At 44.9% G+C, this 20075-nt stretch overlaps 1 protein-coding gene across 2 annotated transcripts in view; it reads left to right on the top strand.

Moving 5' to 3' along the window:
- The window catches only part of DNAI1 (dynein axonemal intermediate chain 1), a 138326-nt gene that overhangs the window by 84019 nt on the left and 34232 nt on the right, over positions 1-20075 (top strand). Inside the window, exons 15-18 of one of the 2 annotated variants that reach the window (XM_032096852.1) lie at positions 3178-3265; positions 5118-5197; positions 11629-11777; positions 12632-12731. In XM_032096852.1, coding sequence (XP_031952743.1) covers positions 3178-3265; positions 5118-5197; positions 11629-11777; positions 12632-12731 — 417 coding nt within the window. The remainder of the gene's footprint in view (positions 1-3177; positions 3266-5117; positions 5198-11628; positions 11778-12631; positions 12732-20075) is intronic. The other variant, XM_032096853.1, reaches the window with a different exon arrangement.

The following is a 20075-nucleotide window of genomic DNA, read 5'->3' as shown; positions in this document are numbered from 1 at the left end:
TTAGCCAGGGACAGTTGATCTGCCTTAACCATAGCGGTTGTCTCTGTTAGAAATGGGCACAGTCACTTTGGACAAATTTCACGAAAAAGCACTTGAGTTCTGTGTACTTAGACTGTCTTGACTTGACTTTGGATCCTCATAAAGGTGTAAAACATCAAGGAAGGATGCAGGACTTCTGCTGCTGGATGACTCTACTCCCCCACCTTGGGTGCACACATTGCCTACCAAAAAGTAGAAATGTCACAGACACTTCAAAGAACACTTTGGGATGAAGCATGGCATTGCTTCTCTGGCTGATGCTCAGCAATCTCAGGTTTGATTAGTAGTTGTAGTTCACCCCCTCCTGTGTGACCTACAGCTAAATTACTGAACAGCTCTGGGCCTGCTTCATCACTTAAGGCTGATAAGAACTAAGGGGAAAACAGCAGCTGTAAGGCCTGATTCACTAATGCTTACAAAGTGCTCTACAATTATTAGGCAGAAGCAGCATATTATTGCTCAGTATTCCTGGAAGGCCAAATTGTCAGCAGGCTGTTTACCCAGAAGGATATGTGAACAGCTCTGGTGACAAAGAGCCCCAGGAAGAGAAGTGTTTTTCATGCTGCAAAGCTGGGTACAAGATAAAACCAGCACAGCAGGGGAGTCTGCACAAACAGGGTCCTTTGTGAAGGAGAAGGGCTGCAGAAACTGTCCATAGGGGCCTCTGCCAGGTGAAGGTGCTGGGGTAGATCTTCAGAGGAAGGCTGCAGAAAAGTGTGTGCTTAGAACGAAGGTCTTTTGAGGTTTGCCTTTCTACCAGAACACAGAGATAGTGTGCTAGCACATCTCTGGGCCTACCCAGATCACACGCCTGACACACTGGGTGTATCAACATGACCAGCTGCAGGCAGCTCCAAAGCTGCACTTCAGACCAGCCTCATGTCTTGGACAGGGCACATGCTCTCTGGAGAGCAGGCAGAACTGGGAGCTTGAGCAGGAGCAAGTGCCTGCTCAGCTTGTCCTGACTGCACTCCCAACAGCCCAGCAGCACTCCTGTTTGGGTGTGCAGCAGAAAATGCTCTGCTCCTGATTGCTCTGGACACTGCTCTTTCCAATTCTTGCACATGTACATCAGCATGTGTGGCCTCTTTCTTAGCATCACTCCTGCTTTTACCCACTGAATCAGGCTTGTAACCAACGATCTGTAAGAAGAGTCACTAGGGCGGAGCTCTGCAGGAGTCTGTCCTGCTTCTTGCTGCTCTCTCAGTGAAAAATTTATTTCCATCTATAGGCCAGGGCATGTGGGTGTCCAGCAGTGAGAATTGGTGAGAAGCAAGTACATTACTTTATGGGTTTTGACCTTTGTTGAATCTTCTGTGAATTTGTACCCCCGGAATATGATAAAAATGCCTTATAGAACATTGTCCCCTCTCAGCTGCAGTACTGAACAGATGCTCACAAAGTCTTCTCCCACATTCCCCAGCATGGGAATTCCTGGGGTTGACTTTGCCAGTGTCTTTGGGTGACTTTATGATGTGTATCCCATTTTGCTGCCCTATGCCCAGAAATTAATTTTGTGCCTTTCTATGCCTTTAAACTGAGCCTGAGAGGGGGGAGAGAAAAAACCGAGCAAAACTTTCAAGGCGGTTTGCAGTTTATTTTCATGTTTCAAGGACACAGATACACAGACTCCTCTGCGTTCTGCTTTCTGCGGTAGAGAGCGGAGGAAGCACACTGCTTGCTTTACAGCCAGATTTCAGCTTTTTTTTTTCTCCAGAGGGAGATGGAGAGGTGAACTTTTGTTTTCCTGGGACTTCGGTTTTTTTCCCTTCTTCTTTTTTGGACTGTTTCCACATCAGAACACATCAAGACTTTTTCCACCGAGGTGGAGGCCTTGGAGGAGGGCCCACCCCATCCCAGCTCCAAGGAGGAGAGAGGCTACCTACGGAAGGACTCTGAGATTTTCCCAGATTTCTCCCCACAGCAAGAAGTTTTATTATTTAGCATTATTATCCTTTTTCTGTGTGTTTGTTAAATAAATAGTTTTTACCTCTTTCACTTTCCTTCGAGGAAAATTATTTTTTTCCTGAACTTGCTGGGGGAGGAGTGGTTGTAACCTGCCTTCTCTCAGAGGATATATTTCCAAATTTTCCTGAACTGGCACAGCCAGGAAAAATCTCTTTTTCCACCCGAGTCCTGCTCTGGGCTAAGAGAAGCTTCAACTACAGCTTAATTCACTGAGCTAAGAAGTTATGTTTTGTTCCCACAGTGCTTCAGTGGGATATTTGCAGATTCATTATACTATCCAGTCCACAGCTTATACTGCTCACTAATCATTGGTTGTTTGTTCTGTTTACCACATAGTCAGAGAACCACAGAATGGTTGGGGTTTGAAGGAGCCCCAGGGTGTTCTTATAGTCACAGCCAACTCCATTCTGCAGTGGTATTTTAACTCCCAAAGCTAGTCTGAGAATTTATCTTTCCCTCTGGTGGTTTCTTTATATTTACCCACATTGTGTCTATTTTCATCTCTCTTCTGTCTCCCACCTCAGCCGTAAACTCTTTGGGACACAACCTTTTGGCCCTCTGTTCATGCACCTCCTTGCACAGCCATGTCATTAGAGCTCTTTAGAGCTCTGAGAACTGCTGAGAACAAAAACATGGGGCACTTTTCCCTTGGGGTGAACTGCTTGCTAGGTATTACTTGAATATCAGAGCCCGTGAAGTTGTGAGTATTTTGAGCTGAGGCTGCTCTGGGGATAACAAGAAGATATTAAGAAGTAAGGACTGGCAAGACGGTAAGTTACTATTCATTAGCATGGGGCTTTAGTTAGCTCCATGAGAATATGAAATATCCATCTTAAACCACACAGGGTGATTTAACTAAACACAATGATTTAAGCTGACTATGTCAACCTCCACTAAAAAACATTGACCCTGAAACTCGAAATTTTCCAGGTCAAGTGCACATGTCGAGGTAATGCACCCGTGGCTCTCAGTTTCAGTGCACCAAAGCATCAGTTTCCTGAAGGTTTTATGGAACACAGCATGTTAGCAAGCTGCCAAATGTGAAACATTAAGCAACTTCTGGACAGCTTTTTAAAATTCCTCCATAAAATTTGCCATTTCAAAGTACTGAATGTCTCTGTATTGTTGCTGCAAAGCATGCTATTCATGTGGAATCTCCTCTGCCTGCAGAATGAGCTGGTTCACATGGATGTCATCAAGCTGTCAGGAGACGGAACAGCAGTGCAGGGGCCAGAGGGGCTGCAGCTGCAAACGCTTGGTAAGAGCCCAAGTCCTTGCCATACTGATTAATTACTGACACAAAGCCTCTAATCAGTCATTCTGGGAAATTAAATTGGGAGTGGGGTGTTGAGATGGATAGGAGCTAAAGGAGGGTTACGCCTCCTTGCTTTCATCACGTAGTAGGGCAAAGACTGTCTGGAGCAATGGCCACTAACTGAGTCAAGTTTTGCTGCTTACATATTACCTTTACTTAGATGAATTGAACATTAATTGAAAAAGCGTCCCTTTTTCTTGGCTATCTCTGTGTGGACAAAGCACATACCTGTGTATGTGAAAACTCAGTTTTGTTCTTACTGTCAGACATTGATCTGGACTGGCAAAATCAAGGTAAAAAGCAACCTCTGCCCTTTCCTGGGTACACAGTTCACCCAGCCAGCTTTGGGATGACCTTTATTGAGTTTGGGCTCTATAAAAACATGGCATCTATTCTGAGCTACTTACTATGTGAGGCTCCCTCTGCATATAGTGGAGTGAATGCAGTCCTTCTGGGCTGAATCCTCTCATCCTGATCATCCTGTGCTTGAGATAGGATGGGATGAGTCAGCTCTGGAGGTCCTGAATAACACAAGGAAGTCCTTGAGGAATCCTCTTATCATCCTTCTACACCTGCTTTTGGCTGAGAAGATGGGACCTGTGTTTCAAGCAGGGCCTTGCTCCGCATTTAAGAATTGCTGTGTTTCTAGGCTAGTAACTGCTGAGAAGTCTGTGGGAAGCTTTGCAGTGCCACATAGGTTGCAAGAAAGCAGCTAAAGCAGCACACTGCAGAACTCTCCGGGGCTTTGGGATTATTTGTTAATGTTACCGGGAAATGGATTTTCAAAGACTTGTCTTGAATATTTAACAACCTATTTGAATGTTAAAAATGCAGATGGTATTAGAGAGTTGAAATTACCATAACAATTCCTTTGAGAACTACATTTTGTTAATGTTAAAGACATAATGCTTAAGACGACTGCCTCTGCAGAAAGTTTCTGTAACTGTGTGCTTCTGAGCCTTGTCTGCTTGTTCCTGTTTCTCATCTGATGGTTTCTGTGGGTGTCCCTGTTGGTAGGGACAACCTCCAGTACCTCTGGCACTCGACAGACATCCCATCTTCTGCTCAAGAACCCTGCTGAAATTTTCTTTCACCAACATGTGAACTGGCTTTCTTGGATGATGATGCATCTGCCTCAGGAGCAGAAGCCACAAAATCTCAATGAGTCACATCCTGTTTGTGGTTTACACCTGTTTTAAACATAGTTCACAATGTTGCACAATTCAGGGCTTTTGACATCAACAGGATCCTTCTGTCCCTAGCAGGGGATTTCTTCCCAAATCACATTCTTTGCTATTGGTTTTACTGAAGTGAGCCTGCTATATGGATTCTGAATTAAGGGTAAAAAGAGCACAGGAAGGTATGATGGGGTGTTTTCTCACTGGGCTCTTTTATGCATGGGAAACTACTTACAGTTTTGTAAATACTAAACAAACAGAAAAGATCTGTTCTTCCCCAATAGGAGGTGGGCCAGATCCTCACGATGTTTACATTTGCACCAGGCATTTTCAACTCTTACCAAAATGAATTCTACACTAAAGTGGCTTTCTAGTTCCCTTCTGGTTCTTTCAGTGCCCTTTTACATGTCTCTGCGGTGGCTGTTCAAATTGCAGGTCTTGGGGACAGGCACAGCTTGGAAAGTTTAGCAGAAGGGATGGCTTTGATTTCTTTTGGGAGCTTCTGGCTAATAAATCACTTCTGAAAACGCAGGCAGTGTGTGTTTACCATAGGCAGGAAGCATGTTCTGGCCAGCTGAACCAATTCTCTGTGTGACAGACCTTTCTTTTGTTAACAGGCAGCGGGACATCGTTTGATTTTCACAAAAAGATAGACTACTTGTTTCTTGTTGGTACTGAAGAGGGCAAGATCTACAAGGTAAAAATGATTTCTTTATCCTTTGTTTTACATCCCCTGACCCATGTGTGTCTTTCAGGCTCATCATGTGAACTGTTTGTTCAGGTGGTAACAAAGTACAGCTTCAAAGCCTGGTCCTGCCCTGGGATGCCTGTGGTGAGCCTGAGACTGGACCAGCACTGCAGAGGGTCACAGGGAGCTCTCTGCACAGACCCAATTAAGACCCTATTTCGCAGAAACGTTTTTCATGCAAACTGCATCCCAGAAAATGCTTTGCAGATTGCAGCTGTGCAAGCGAAGGGCTATGTAGGATCAGAGCAGAAGTTAAAAGGCATTGATCCTCAATCCTCATGACTAGGGGGAAATGGCAGGAAAAATATCAGCTCTTTTCCTTTTTAGACCTGTTATCCTGTGAGCGGTGAGGCTAATGAAGCCATATTTCCTACGGATTAGTGTTCTGCAGCCCTTTGCTTCCAAAATCAAATAGAATCATTTAGGTTAGAAACATCTAAGACCTTTCTAGATCCTTTTCCCAGTCCCGCTTTCTCCTTGCTCTCCTACCTCCAGTCCATTGCTATATCCTCAAACCTTCCTCCTCCTGGTCACCCCACGCTGTTCCCAGATCAGTGATGCCACCTCCACACTATAATCCTTGGTTCCTGCAGACGGTGCTGGCTACCTCCCCTCCAGTGCCCTCTGGCAGCCTGGTGCTTTGGTTCCCAGTGCCAGGCAGGAGCTGTCAGCCAGCAAGCTCTAGACACATGGTGAGAGCAGCAGCCAAGCTGTGCTTGCTTCCCATACTGGGGGCACTGCCCAGATGTTTTGTACTCTGTCGCCTTTGCTTTTCACAGAGTGTGTAAGACCTTAATGTTACCACATCCCACATCCAGCTAGCTTTGGCTGAAAATGACAGTGAGGGCAAAAGTTGTTTGTGAAGAGAGATGAGTACACAGAAGGACACAGGCCTCATGTTTTCTTGAGAAAGCGAGTTAAAAATAGGAGGTTTTGAGTTCTGCTGTATTTAGCCCTGAAAATAAAGCCAGTAGCTCCTTCTTAATACAACTGTTATTTGCACACCATTCCTCTGAGCTGGCTCTGGGGCTCTGTTAAACCTGTAACCACAGCCCATCATCATGGGGGTTGGACTATCAGCAGGAGGCTGACATGCAGACCAGATACATGCAGCCATCCCTAGAGGATGATGTAAACTCCTTCCCCCATATCCCACCTACAAAATGAACCTGAAACAGAATAAGGACCCAAAGGAAATCATATTTTGAAATCAGTATCATTCATTTAGGGAAGATGTACTTAACAAATATGTATTCTTTGCAGAGGGATGATGCTGACTGAAATTTCTCCCTCTGCCAGGCAGTGTCTAGGGAGGAATTCTGAGTAGTGCTCACTTGCTTTGGACAAGACAGGTGCAGAAGGGAGGTGGGAGGAGTGGGCAGCTGAGCTGTTGGGCAGTGGGCAGGTGTACTGTTTTTTTGTTGATGCTTTCAGGACACATCCTGAAAACATCCATGCAGTCATGGGCAGATATTCTGAGTTGTCTGGTCACACACAGGAGTTGGTACCCTGGGTATTGCACTCTAAATTTAGGGGCACTGTTGTGTCTAATCCTGAGCAAAAGGCGGTAAGGAACCACAGGTTTTAACTTCCTCTGTGGCTGGGTGAGTGATGGATGTAGGTGAGTGTGGCAGTGGATGGTGAGTGTGAGGTGGGGGCCATCAGGAGAAATATTCAGGATGGTGTCCTGGCTGAGTTACTCAGGAAAGGAAACTCTTCATGGAGGAGCACTGGACAAGAGAGAATTCGACATTGAAAAAGCTGTAGGTGCTTTCTGCCTTGAATAATCTTCAGTGAAACTAGATCTAGGATAGGGTTTTAACATAAGAAGTGATCCTAGCCATGAAGCTGCACAGGTATTTTAGCAGTTCTTAAGTGGACAAATGTAGAAAGATGCTGTTACATAGCATCTCCCCTTTCTTTATCAGGGTTACTGGTAAGCAGCATTCTTGCATTGGTGAGCCTCAGTGAAAAGTGACCACTCTCAGATCATGCAACACAGCCCTATAAAATCCTGTTGTTCCCATGGCCAGGAAGAGGCTATCATCAATCAGACTGTAGGGGTTAACACAGGGAAGGGAAGTCTTGTGTCTAGCATGAGCAGGCTTCCACTGTATCTACAAAAAACATGGGGAAGAGTGCTTGCACCTTTAGCATTCCCCAAGAGTTTGCTACAAGCAGTTTCAGAAGTTTTGGGGTCAGCTGCTGCTCCAGACATTTCTCAAGGACTACCATGCACCTTCATCATATTCTTTATTGAAACACTGCACATCTGAACCCATTACTGGAGCTGCCCGTGGACTGCCTCCCACAGCCTTACTCAGATACTGGGAGCAGGAACAGTCCCACAGTAGCCTGAGCAGCTCCAGTGCATGTTGAGTGAGAGGGACAGACTCCTCACATGCTGTCTGAGTCAGGGATCAAACATGGGCTGCTCTCCTCATGGGCCGAATTTTAGATTATTTATTAAATAAATTGGAAAGTGAATTCCAGGGAAACTTTTTTTTATTTCCCCAGAGACCAGGCATGCCCACAAATAGCACGATAATATGTTAATTCTTTAGCTGCAGAACAATTATGCTGAAGTTCTGAAAATGGCTTAGTTAATAGTGTTTCGGAAGCCAAGAAATCATTATCTAAATTACACACAGACCTATCTATTGCCCTTTTTTGTAGAGGAGAAACTGTTTCTGCATTAATATGATTCTGTAATGCAATTCTGAATTCTTTTTTTCATATCTTACTTGCTGTTTAGGAATTGTGCAGCTTGGTATCAAAAAGTATGGTCTCTGAGATTTGTGTTGAAACATTGTGACTTCAAGTCTTTGGTCAGAATTATTTCCAATAAACAGGCCTTCAACAGAAAAATTGTGAGGACATTTGAATACACTCATGTAAGAAAGGTTTTGGGTTTTTTCAGTGTTAGGCAGTTTTCTTGAGAACGTAACAAATGAGTGCAAGATTGACTAGAAAGAAGGTTACTCTCATTTTAAACAAAACTTTTTTTTCACTCATGCTCATTCTCTAACACTACGTACCAGAACATTTGTATCTTTCTGTTTGGGACAGGATGACTGTTATTATTACAGATGACAAAGGATGCTGGCTGTTGAATCCTTGTCACATATCTTGAGTTTTCCCTCAAAGAGAATGACAAAATGGTTTCTGGAGAGGCTCTGACTTCCAGTGACCCTTTAGTAGTAGAGAGATCTTTTGCCTCAGTGTTTAGTCTTGCTTTGTCTTAGGCAAAGTTGTTTTCCTTGTCTAGATATTTAATGGTTTGAGTTCTGTTCCTCATCTTCTCACCACCTTATCTTTGGGGCTTCTGTCTGTGTTCTGTCTGGTTGTCTGGTTCCTGGACTGACTGTTTTTCATCAATTGCCACAGGTTCTTTCTTTTACTATTTCCTGTTGTTCCTCCTGATGTGTTCACGTGCCTCAGTTTCTACTTGTAAGCCCTTCTGCAAATCTCAGCATTTCTGGTGCAGATCTCTACAAGCAGTCACTGAGCTAAAACCAGGAGAGCCTCTGGTGTAGCTGGTGACAGCCTGTCCACCACAACATGGAACACGTTTGTGTCAGTGGTTTCTGAAGAGGATCTGGATGTACTGAGGTGCCTGGAAGTGCCAGTGTTGGGCATCACTGTCTTTCTGTTGCCAGATACAAACCTCCTCTGAAAAAAATTGCTTTTGGATTTCTGTATTGCGTAGATTCTCAGTGTTCCTCTTAGCGAACTGAGGAAACCCTCTACCTTATAAGGACACAAATAACCATCCATTTACCATGTATGTGGGAGAGTTTTGTGTCAGACTAACGTCTAGCGTAAGCTGAAGTCCTGTTAACAAAGATTATTCGTAAGTTCTGTGTCCTCAGAGTTCTCCTTTTCTCCCAGTATTCCTCCCCCATGTTTTGTAGCCTTGTCAAGAGTCATCTTTGACTTATTTCCGGTATTGCCCTAGATGTATTTTTGCATTTCTGTCTCATCATAAAAATACTGTTTACCATTCAAACACATCTACCATCATTTAAGTAGGAGAAAAACACTCTCAGCAAATTGAAGCAGTGCTCTAGGGGATCAGATAGGCTGCACAAATTCCTTCTCTCTGAATCTAGTCATCCTCTTCAAAGCTATCCTGTCAGGACTTAGGTGTCACATATTCCAGAGGTTTTGTTTTCATCCTGACGTATCTAATAACTGTAGGGTTCTTGAACTGAATCATAGGGAAAGACTTTACCAGCAGTTCTAGTTAGCTCAGAAGCTCCAAGTTTGTGGTGTTTCTTCAAAATTCATCGTTGGGACAAAGCAGCCCTGTCTTGCACTCAGAGACAATGATAAGGGTTGTGGTGAATGTGGTGTGAAGCTGGCAGGAACTGCCAGAGCACAGTGGATGCCTTTGGGCTAAAGCATGCATGCAAGGTTCATTTCTCACAAGGGACACAGGTGGGGATATGTCCTACAGAAATCTTTTTGCTGCTGATTTCACAGAAAAAAATGCTGATCCCTTTCGTGTCATGGAGACTGCAAAGCCAGTGCTGTGGGTCAGCACATCCCAGAGTGTGATGGATCTCCTGTACCAATGCCCAGAGAGCTGCACTGATCAAGGGCTCAGCCCCCACAAGCCTTTGAAAGGAGAGTGCTGAGCATTACAGTTCTGTTGGAGGCAGGCAAATCAGGTTAACATCTCGCTCTTCAAAGTTCTCAGGTATTAGGGACCTTCAATCCACACACTTGAAAGGACAGATGGATAAAGCAGCTTCTCTCATGTGTTAATTACTTGTGACCTATTCTGTCTGTTTCCAGCAAAGTGACTTTCAAAACAAGCCACTGATTTTCCTGATGGCTGAACATTAAGAATTATGAAGTAACATTATGAAACATGACATTAAAGGGAATTTCTGTCCCACAATTAAATGCAGGGACAGCAAAACAGAGTATACAACAAACTATTAGCAAGCTATAGACACTGTCAGTAAATCTCAGTGGGACGTGAGCCACTTTCTTGTTTGCATTTCCTACCACAACAAGCCTCTCAGGGATGTAGGAGCTGCTACTGTGGGAATGGTTAGCACCCTTATTCCAGTACGTGCACCAGTGAACAGTACCCAGACAAGAAGTGTCACTTGTAATGAACAGTTAAGCCTTATGATTAGTTAGATCTTTGGTTTGCAAGGATTAAAGTTCATGTAACACTTCAGCAATCCTGCTGCTTGGGCAGATGATGTGGTGCTGCATTCAGTAGGGAGTAATGAAAGGTTCTGAAAAGTCATTGTCTTGACAGTACTGAGGCAAACCAACAGAACATCCTGAAACCAACTCCAAGCTGCTGTATGGATACAGCTTGTGTGTGAGAACACAAGCAAAAGGACATTTCATGTGAGTTGGGGTCCTTGTTGCTAGTGAAGAAGCTTCTAATGTGCTTGGAGGGAAGGAGATTTGGGGGTGATAACCTAAAATTTCTGTGTACACAGAACTGACAGGATTTGGATCAAGTGCCCTTGCAGCCAGTTAGATTGTAATTTCTCCCTGCTTCATAAGCTCACACACAACTGGACTTTTCCAAGGGTCCCAAATGTTTTCCAGCTCTTGCAGACATCTTTTATTTTGCAATTCAGCAGCACCCATGGCTGTGATGCTGCTGGTCTGACCTTTGCATGTGTGTGTAGGCGTTGTCCAGTTCACAGGCTGCTGTTGGCTGCCATTCAGTGGGGCCCCCTGGCCTGTCAGGGACACGCCTGAGTCCTGGACAACCTCTGTGGTTCTCACACCCCTCTGGGAAGTCTCAAGTGGCACAACAGAAAGAGCTGCAGGGTTGTGCAATGGGGCAGGCTCTCTAAGCAGGCTGTCTGGGCTGGTGACAGGAAAGGACTTACAGCATGTTTCCAAACTCCTTAGAGTCAAAGGGACTGGTAGGACATTCTTGTGCTGACAGCACTGTTACTGGAGGTTTTAACTGTGACACTTCAAATGCACACAGTACTGTGAGCACACAGTGCTCCTGAGCAGCACAGGGATGTTCTCCCCTGCCTTGCTTGTGAACCTTTTACACAGGAGAAGCACAGCAGGAGCGCGGGCTGGCAGGAAGGCGATGCAGCTCCCACAGTGGAGAATGGTCTCTGAGGCCTGCTGTTTAAATCCAACCAGACAACTTCAATTCCTCTCTCTGTGTGTTGCAGAGGGGAACAGGATGTTGTCTGCAAGTGGGGTGAAACAGCATGTGCTAAATTACTGGTTTTCTGTAGCACCTGTGGGTACCAGCCACCTCTTCCCAGCCAGCCTGAAAGATCCTGAGAGGCCGTACGAGTATTCAGAGGCATCTTTCTGCAGGAATTTAAGCTTCAGGAGCTCTAACTCTGATTACTGAGTAGTTCTTTCCATTGCAGTGTTCAAAAAACTATTCAAGCCAGTTTCTGGATGTGTTTGATGCCCATCACATGGCTGTGGACTCGATCAGCTGGAATCCCTTCCACTTGAAAGTCTTCATTTCCTGCAGCTCTGACTGGACAGTCAAGATCTGGGATCACACCATCAAGTAGGTCCTGCTTGGTCCTGGTGTGGGCTAGGAGGTCCAGCTGACATGCCAGCAACACATGTTGACTCTGCTCAAACCTCAGTCTAGTTTCCCTCCCAGGTGTTGATAAAGCTAATTGCTTTTTTGGTTTTTTACTCAGATTTATACTCCCCAGGTATGAGATATAAGATTTAGCATTGGCTGCCCCAGGAACATGCCAAGCAGTGTAGCTCAGCACAGGGCCTGACTGCTTTACCTCAGACCTGGCTTCCTTCAGGCAGGACCTACTGTGGCAGAGAAATACTACAGAGAAATGTCAGGGACCAGCTTTTAGCTTCAGGAGCCAGAAACCTGCTAAGAGCTAGAGAAGCAAAAAAAAAAAAAAAAAATGGAACACTTTAAAATATGGAATGAAGTTCAGGGTTAGTGGTTAAAGAATGTCTGGTTTCAATCAGGAAATTGATTTTATTGTGAATCAGTCAGAGTCACATATTTCCTGTTGCCAATACTGCTATAATATTCAATGTTGTTGTCAGAAGTCCAGAAAAGTGAGATAACTTCTTCCCATATGATTATTAATATTGACCAGAGAGACTCCATCTTGCTATGTGTGTTGGGAAGAAGCTTTCAAAATGCTTTCAGGAAGAAAGAAAGAAACATACTACCTCTCTTCTCATTGCAGCGGGTCAAATCCTGACCCATTTGTATTGCTGCTCAGCTTTGCTTTGCATTTGGCTCAGAGCCTGCCTGTTATCTGGCATAGAGAAACACCCCATCTCACACTTGTGCAACACCCAAGTGTTCATGGCTCAGTGTTACACTTCCGGAGTGTGATGTGTTTCCATGAATTCTTTTCTCTGTGTCTTTTTTTATAGGACTCCGATGTTTGTTTTTGACCTGGGTACTGCTGTGGGGGATGTTGCATGGTCTACTTACTCCTCCACGGTGTTTGCTGCAGTCACCATTGATGGCCAGGTGAGAGGCTGGGAGCAACACTGCTCTGATTCAAGCTGAGAGAAAGTCAAAGGAGATTAGGGCTGAGCGTGGGAATGGGCCAGCCCAATCCCGGCTGAGCGTATCAGGGAGCCATCAGCAGGAACCCACCCTCTCCTGTACTTTCCTGCCTTTGGCATACATATCCCTGGGCATTAATCTCTCAGTCCTTCTCAAATTAGGTGTTGCAAATGCGTACAAGTCCCTCTCTGCTCTCCTGTTAACTGTATGAGTGCAGGTGTGCAGCTTGCACATGGTATGATTAAAACACTGAACTTCCTCGATATGAAATCCCCAGTATATCCCTGGGGATGGAGAGATGATATTCCAGATCAGAACTCCCCTATATGAGCTGATATCAGGGCATTGGTTCCGAATTTTCAAGGTGTAGAGAAACAACAGAATAAAATGGTTATATACTTACACTGATATTAAAAAATCGATTATAGTAATATACCCAGGGTCAGCCAATAGAACTTCGTTCCAATTAAGTAAGATCAACATTTTTCCACCATGTGGGGCTGTATCTAAGAGTAATAGTTTGGTAGTGAACTGCGTAGACCAATCCTAATATTGACATGATGGCAGTTATATTTTTGCATCTAGTCATCCTTTGCAGTAGCTCAGATGGTTAATATGGGCTTGGCAAGTACCCAGGACATGTAGCTATCCATCAATATTGGTTTGGTAATGTATGAACATGTTGTAAAGCCCTGTTACCATGGGCTTTATGTTTAGCTGGTATAAACTGGAAAGTCTGTGAAGTTTGGCCAAAATTACTCTAGCAAAAGGATGGCCTTTATGTATCCCTATCATTGAATTGATGCCTTGGCTATTTTATTGGAGTTTAACCTTTATGTTATAGCAAGAAAATAATTTCACTGATACGCTGGCTCAGGCTGTGAATTTGTCTCTCCTAAGCAATAGAAATCTCATCATTGGGTCATCTGGTCTCCCTGGAAAGCCCAGGATGCCACAGCCTATGCAAATTTGATGCTCTTCCCTCACAGTCAGGGTCAGAATGGGGTCCTTCTTTTGTGGATCTGTCTGTCCCCAGTCTCCCATACACCAAATGAAGGGCCTGCATGAAGGCAGTGAGTACATCAGTCACACCCTCTGACTTGTTTTCCACAAGTGACATCATGTGTGCAATGGTTCTGCTGGCTGTCACAGCTTTGCTTGAGTGCTGGGGTGAGCAGGGCAGAGAGCTGTGGGTACCCCAGCTGTGCCTAACTGTGGGGAAGAGGATGGAGATGTCTGCAGGCAGGGATTCATCCTGGGCAGCATGAGCAGATGGAGGGTAAACACACTGTGTACTTGGATTTCTTATTTATGTGGTCAAGTTTTGGCACTGATTGTTCATCTCTAGAGATGCTTCACGCCACTTGGGTTCATTCTCAGAGCTTTACCTACTGCAGAGAAACTGCTGTGGACTTGGCAAGAGTTTGTGCCATGGGGTCTTCCCATCCCACTGATAGCCTGTCCTAGACACATTAGCCACAGCATCCATGGACCCGGAGTCCATATAAGGCTACTGATAAGGCAAAAGCCTGTTTGAGTTGGCAGCACTGCACCTAGGGTATCTCACCTTGGCTATCATTGGATCTAATTCAGTAATCCTAAATAAAACCTAATTTATTAGGATATAATTCTGCTTTATGCCTTCTATCCCAAACTCTGAGAAGAGTGGCCATCAACCAGGAGCAGCCCAAAACTGGGCTGCCTAGCAGGACAGGTCAAGCCAAGAGCTGCCTTCCCATTGCGATAGGCTGGCCAGGACTGATGCTGATAGAGATACTGAGCCTCTGTGTTAGCTACTAACCATGCTGGCTGCAGCAGGGTGTGTCTGAGACATAGCTTAGTTGCTCTTGTTGAACAGAATCTTCTAGATCTGCAGGGGAAGTGGAATAAATAGTTGTTTACAGCCACTTCTATTCTGGACATATTCCACTTTGTAGCAGAGTGCACTTCTTGTGAATAACTCAGTGCCTCGCAAAGGGCAGGCTCCATTAATGCTGGGAAAAAAATCTGCATTAACAGGAAGTTCTATGATTCTCCAGAGCAGAAAAATACAGGACATGAAGCCAGAAAATAAAACATTAAAGGCCTCGTGTTTGCAAACAGACTCTGTCTTGGCATCTGCGCATAATCATGCCTGCAAAATTTGAAGGTTGCTTGGAGGTGGTTTTAAAATCAGGCCCTAAGTGCAGTCTTCAAGAGATGCCTGGCATATTCTGTTAAAAACTTATCCTTATTCAAACTGATGATAATGTCCAAAACATCCAAATGTGTGTGAGCCCCTTAAGACTGACTTGGAAATCGGGGCATTTTAGAATACAAAAATCTCTCAATCCCCATGAATCCAGGAGGCAGGGATTTAATAAAAGCTGTAAATAACAGGGTCATTATGATAAAATGTGTTTTTTGGCAGCTGGACATGTGCTTTGGACAGCACTACCTCTTCATAAATAACCCAAGTGTGCACATTCTGCCACTGGTGCAGTGGATAGTAACTGCTACTATTGCTCTCCATCATGTTCTGGTTAATTTCCTTAGTCTCCTGCTCTGCTTGCTGATCATTTTATTCCAGAAAGATCATAAACAGAGATTCATAAAAGAGAACACCTTGTGTTGTAAATGGTAAAAGCCTGACAAGAAGGAAAAAGCTAACTGGGATGAGAGACCTGCTTTGGAAATTAAAAAAATTGGAGTGGATTTGAATACCTGGACACTTACATTTAGGGTATGGGAAATGTGGGGATATTCTTCAGCTTATTGTAAGAACAGAGGGCAGCATTTGCTTTTGGGAGTTTGCTTTAAGTCCATCTTAAACTTATGTTTAAAGCAGAAAAAAAATTGGAACACGTAAAACTGGGAGTCATACCTGAAATTTCTTCTTGGTCCTCAGAGTTGACCCTTCTTTAGGCAGAAGGTTAGACACTTCTGTGAGTCTCTTTCAACCTGAATTGCCTTCTAATCCTATCACCCTGTGAAATGTCCTGTGTGAAAAGGAGGATCCCAGGGGTTGTATCACAGGGTTTTACACAGTACAAGTCCATTTGCTCTCATGTTTTTGTGAGCTGTGTTCTTCATTACAAGTGCAGCAAGAGGAAGGTCATGTTATAACCATCTTTAGTAAAAATTGATGGCCACAAGATAAATGCCATCCAAGTGTTCACTCTGCAGAGAAAACTCATCAGACATATGCTCCAGGGCTTTTCCCCATTAGTTGTTGACCTTTCAAGATGTGAAATTCTTGAAACAACCCAAACCTTCAGGAAGTTAGTTAATGGTTTGTGCTGCTGCTCAGGAAGCAAGAGTGCTCTTTCCTGCTTATATAAACCTATTTTACTGTTGGTACAACTGTTTTGAATGAGAAGTCTTGAAGACCAGCTTTCTGTTGTATCTCAGTCACAGGATAACGTGCCAAGGTTATTCTGCCAGCTGGTCTTGCTGCCCATCCTTTCTGAGCTAAGAGAGAAGCATTTGCTTAGTGCTGGCACGTGTATGAGTGTACACAGAGCAATTTGCAGAAACTTGCTGCCCATTTAGGATTGATAGAAGCAAAAGCCAACCTCCATTTTTAAAGCATGAATGATTTTTCAGACAAGAGGCTTGTTAAACCTTTCAGGTTTGCAAATATTTCTCTGGGTATTTTTGATGTAGTCCTGCCTCTCCTTGTAGGGCATGAATGAGGGGTGCCAGCAGGCCTCTCATCTGTTGATGCTTTTGCCTGGTGGTGTCCGGACAGTGAGCATGACCACAGATGCCCCCGCTGCATCTGAGTCTTTCCTCCTACCCTTCTGCAGTAGCTCAGGGGGATTATCCATGCCTTATGGGGACCCTACTAGCTCTGCAGGGCTGGGACAAGGTCTTTCCTGTCTCTCTTCATTGTGGCCAGGGCAATTGAAGGGGTGTAAAGACACCAAATTAGCGTAAGTCTCTGCCATCACCCAGAAGGACCTTTGAGCAGGGTGAAGTGGGTAGGAGCTTTCTTAAAGTGGCTTTGAAATTGTATTTGCAGTGTAAGTGGCTGTTTGTTGTAAAACTGTTCATTTTCTTCTGCTGCAAAACCTAAAGGCTCATTCTTATTCCCTGCTGAATCTTTGCGATTGATGTGGACAGCTGGAGAGTCAGCTTTAGAACAAGGACTGGTGGCGTGTCAGTGCTCAAAGAGATAGATGGTCAGAGTCCCAAAATTAATGCTGCCTTCACTTTGTGCCAATTAGACTGTTCCCCATTCTCCACCTCCTGCCACCAGACTCTTTGTGTATCGGCATTTCTCTCCATTGGCAGCTGTTTTTAGGGAATAAAGCTGGCCTGGAAGGCTTTAGTTTGCTATTGCAGGCTCCGAGCCCTCACTTCTATACTGATGCAGCCCCCATCCCATCATAGCATGCTCTAGTGGGCTCCAAGCCTCAAAATATGCATCAGGCATCTGAGGACACTACTGCTCACTCACATCCATTAGCTACTGATTGCAGGTGAGGTGACATTATCAGCATGGTAGTTGGTTTCAGTGCAAAGTCAAATTTAAACCGCTTTTGTTGATGGCTTTGCAGGAATTTTTTTTTTACACAGAGGCTCACAGGCCAGTTTTTCATTACTAAATGTATTGCTCTTTCAGATTACAAAATACAGCATTTTGACAAAACTGATCTGCTGAGATTAACTAGTTCATTCAGCCACATAGGAACCAGGTTTGCCTTTTTCTGCTTCACGGATGTGTGAATCAAAAAAATGACTTTGACAGCATCTCAAAAGATTTTGTGTGTTGATTCGTCTGTTAGACTTTGCATAAAAACCTACTGGGGGCACAGAGTCCAACAGGAGAATCTGCAAGAGTCTCTGCTCTTAATTAATTAATTAATTCACTGCTAGGAATGGCTCCTCACTTAGGTTTGAATTTGCAAGTTTAGACTTTTGTTGTTTGGTCCACTGAGAGCCTCCAGCTGTCTGTCAAATCCTTCTGTACAGAGAAAGCAGCTCCTGAACCTTGATCTTTCTTCCTTGGCATTTTATAATGACCTGCAATCTGTGCAGGTTCATTTTAAATGCCAATCTCCAAACCATGACAGTTCAGTACCTGCCTTGTGAGCAGCTGTGCTGGCCTGCCATGGGGTGTAGGTGGCAGAGAGCAGGGACTGTCTCTCCCACCAGATGTGGTGCTGCCCTTTCTTGTGCAACTGCCTGCCCTTGCCCATGCCCCAGCCTCCAGTGCTGACTCTCCCTGGCAGGGCATAGCCAGGACCCTGCCAACTTGTGAGAGGTGGAACCTGGTCATGGTGTGCGAGGACAGTTTCAGCCTGCCATCAGGGACTGTGGGTCACATCAGGGCTGTGGGTCACAGCAGAGAGAGCACAGGGGGACTGGCACAGCTGGGGTGTATTCAGGTAGCTCAGCCTTGGGAAATTTGCCCTGGGGCACTTAAAGGACTGGATGAAACTGTCTTCCTGTTGTTTATCAGGTGTTTGTGGCAGATGGCAGAGTAGGGAAGTGTCAGAAGACTGGAAGAAAGACTCTTTGCCCAGTATTCAGGACTGTAACAGTGCAGAAGAGATTAGCCAGACTAAATAAGCTATCTAGAAAGATCCTGGCACAAATCATTGGTTATTCTGTTTGTGAGCACTGGTAGATCAAGGAGCAGACAGTCTAATAAGGCTTTACTAAGGCCATATAGCATAAAACCAATCTAATGTTGTTCTTAAGAGTAACTGGCCTTGTAGATCAGAGGAAGGGGATGTAGCACATGCTTATGGGTTGACTTCAGGAGCATTGTTTCATCCTAACCACTGAGGCATTCAGGAGAGAGCCAGGCTGGCAGAAGTGGTGACTGACAAGGAACTTAGCTTGGATAAACAAGTGCTTTCTTGTAAAACAATGTGTTGGGGTTTCCAGAAGAGGCCAAATGGTCCTCAGCTTGTCTGAATGAACAGCAGCTCTTCTACATGCTGAGGCTTCGATTTCTTACTGGCTTGTGGGAGCTGAGTCAAATCACCTAAGGCTGATGCTGTTTTCCTACCATGTCAAATTGGGAATGACCCAGTTCTTACTGAAAGAGGAGAGGATGAGAGATGCAGCCCTACAGCTAAGTCAGGTGACAGGCATTCTTTTCCCTGCTGTGTCATGCGCCCTGAACCAGAGGGCTGGGGTGCTGCAGGACAGAGGGATGTGCTTAGCTCTCTTCCATACCTCAGAACATGCAGCTGGCTCCTGGCTCAAGCCCAAGAAGTAGCTTTCACACATGCCTGCTCCTCCTCCAAAGCTACCTCTGAACATACCTGTAACGGAGCTGGGCCTGTTCTTTCACCAGTAACATGAAAGTGCTGTGAAAGCCCATGAGTTTTATGATCAGGACTGCTGTGGACCAGGATTCCTGTGTTGTCATTGCAGAAGAATGGAGGCAATGAGTGTTTTCTGAGTCGGGTCTCCTTTTCTCCTGCCAGGACCCTGACTGCTCTGCGTGTCAGAGGGGCAGAGTCTTACAACATTCTTTTGTAACTGAAAAATGTCCTGCTAGAGAAAATTAACTGTGTTGGAAGCTGTTCTCACTACAGTGTCAGTACAGAAATCAAGCAAGCTAAGGTCTCCAGTGCAGGGCAAGCTGGGCTGCTCTGCCTGCCCAAAGCCTTTGGCATGCTCCAGTAGCTGTCATGGTGCTAGACAGAGTCTGGGGGTGGTCTGCCCACTTGTTAAGTGTATTACCTGAGAGTTTGAAACAAATCATCTGTGGAGTTTGCGAATGGATGAGGGATCACGATTCAGTCAAGAAAATGAGGTAGATCGATCAAAAGAACAGTGAAAGCCAAGCACTGAAAGAGATGTCAACTGGTAAAGGGCAGCATGGTATTAAATTATCCCTCACCTTTTGCTCTTACACTGATTTTATTCTTTGTTGCCAAGTTACCAGGCATATCTGCCTTGATCTTACACACATATATATTTCCCCATCTTGGTTCTGGTTGCCATCAGGTTGTTTTTGAACATGCTAGCATTGTCCAGCCCACTGCTGGGGAATGAAGGCTTGTAAGGCTGGAATAAAAGGACAGGAAAGGCTCCAGCCATGGCAGATTCAGCAGGAGTTTGAGGACTAAATAAAGGCAGCGTTGGTCAAAGTAGCTCTTCAGCTCCCTTCTTCATGGGCCACAAAAATAAAGGAGTTTGTTCTTCTGGCAGAGAAGTTCTACCAAGGGGTCTGCTTCCCCCCACATACCCTTGCATTTCCCTCTCTGTTGCCTCAGATCAGGGAGTGAAAGGGCATAAGGACAGAGGGGTCCAAGTCACCCCAGAGGTGCTGAGCAGATGAGAACCTGGGCTGGCTTTCCA

Source organism: Corvus moneduloides, chromosome Z (assembly GCF_009650955.1).
Source record: "Corvus moneduloides isolate bCorMon1 chromosome Z, bCorMon1.pri, whole genome shotgun sequence".
Lineage (NCBI taxonomy): Eukaryota > Metazoa > Chordata > Aves > Passeriformes > Corvidae > Corvus > Corvus moneduloides.
Note: the sequence above shows the minus strand (reverse complement) of the source record. Positions and strands in the feature narration are given on the sequence as shown.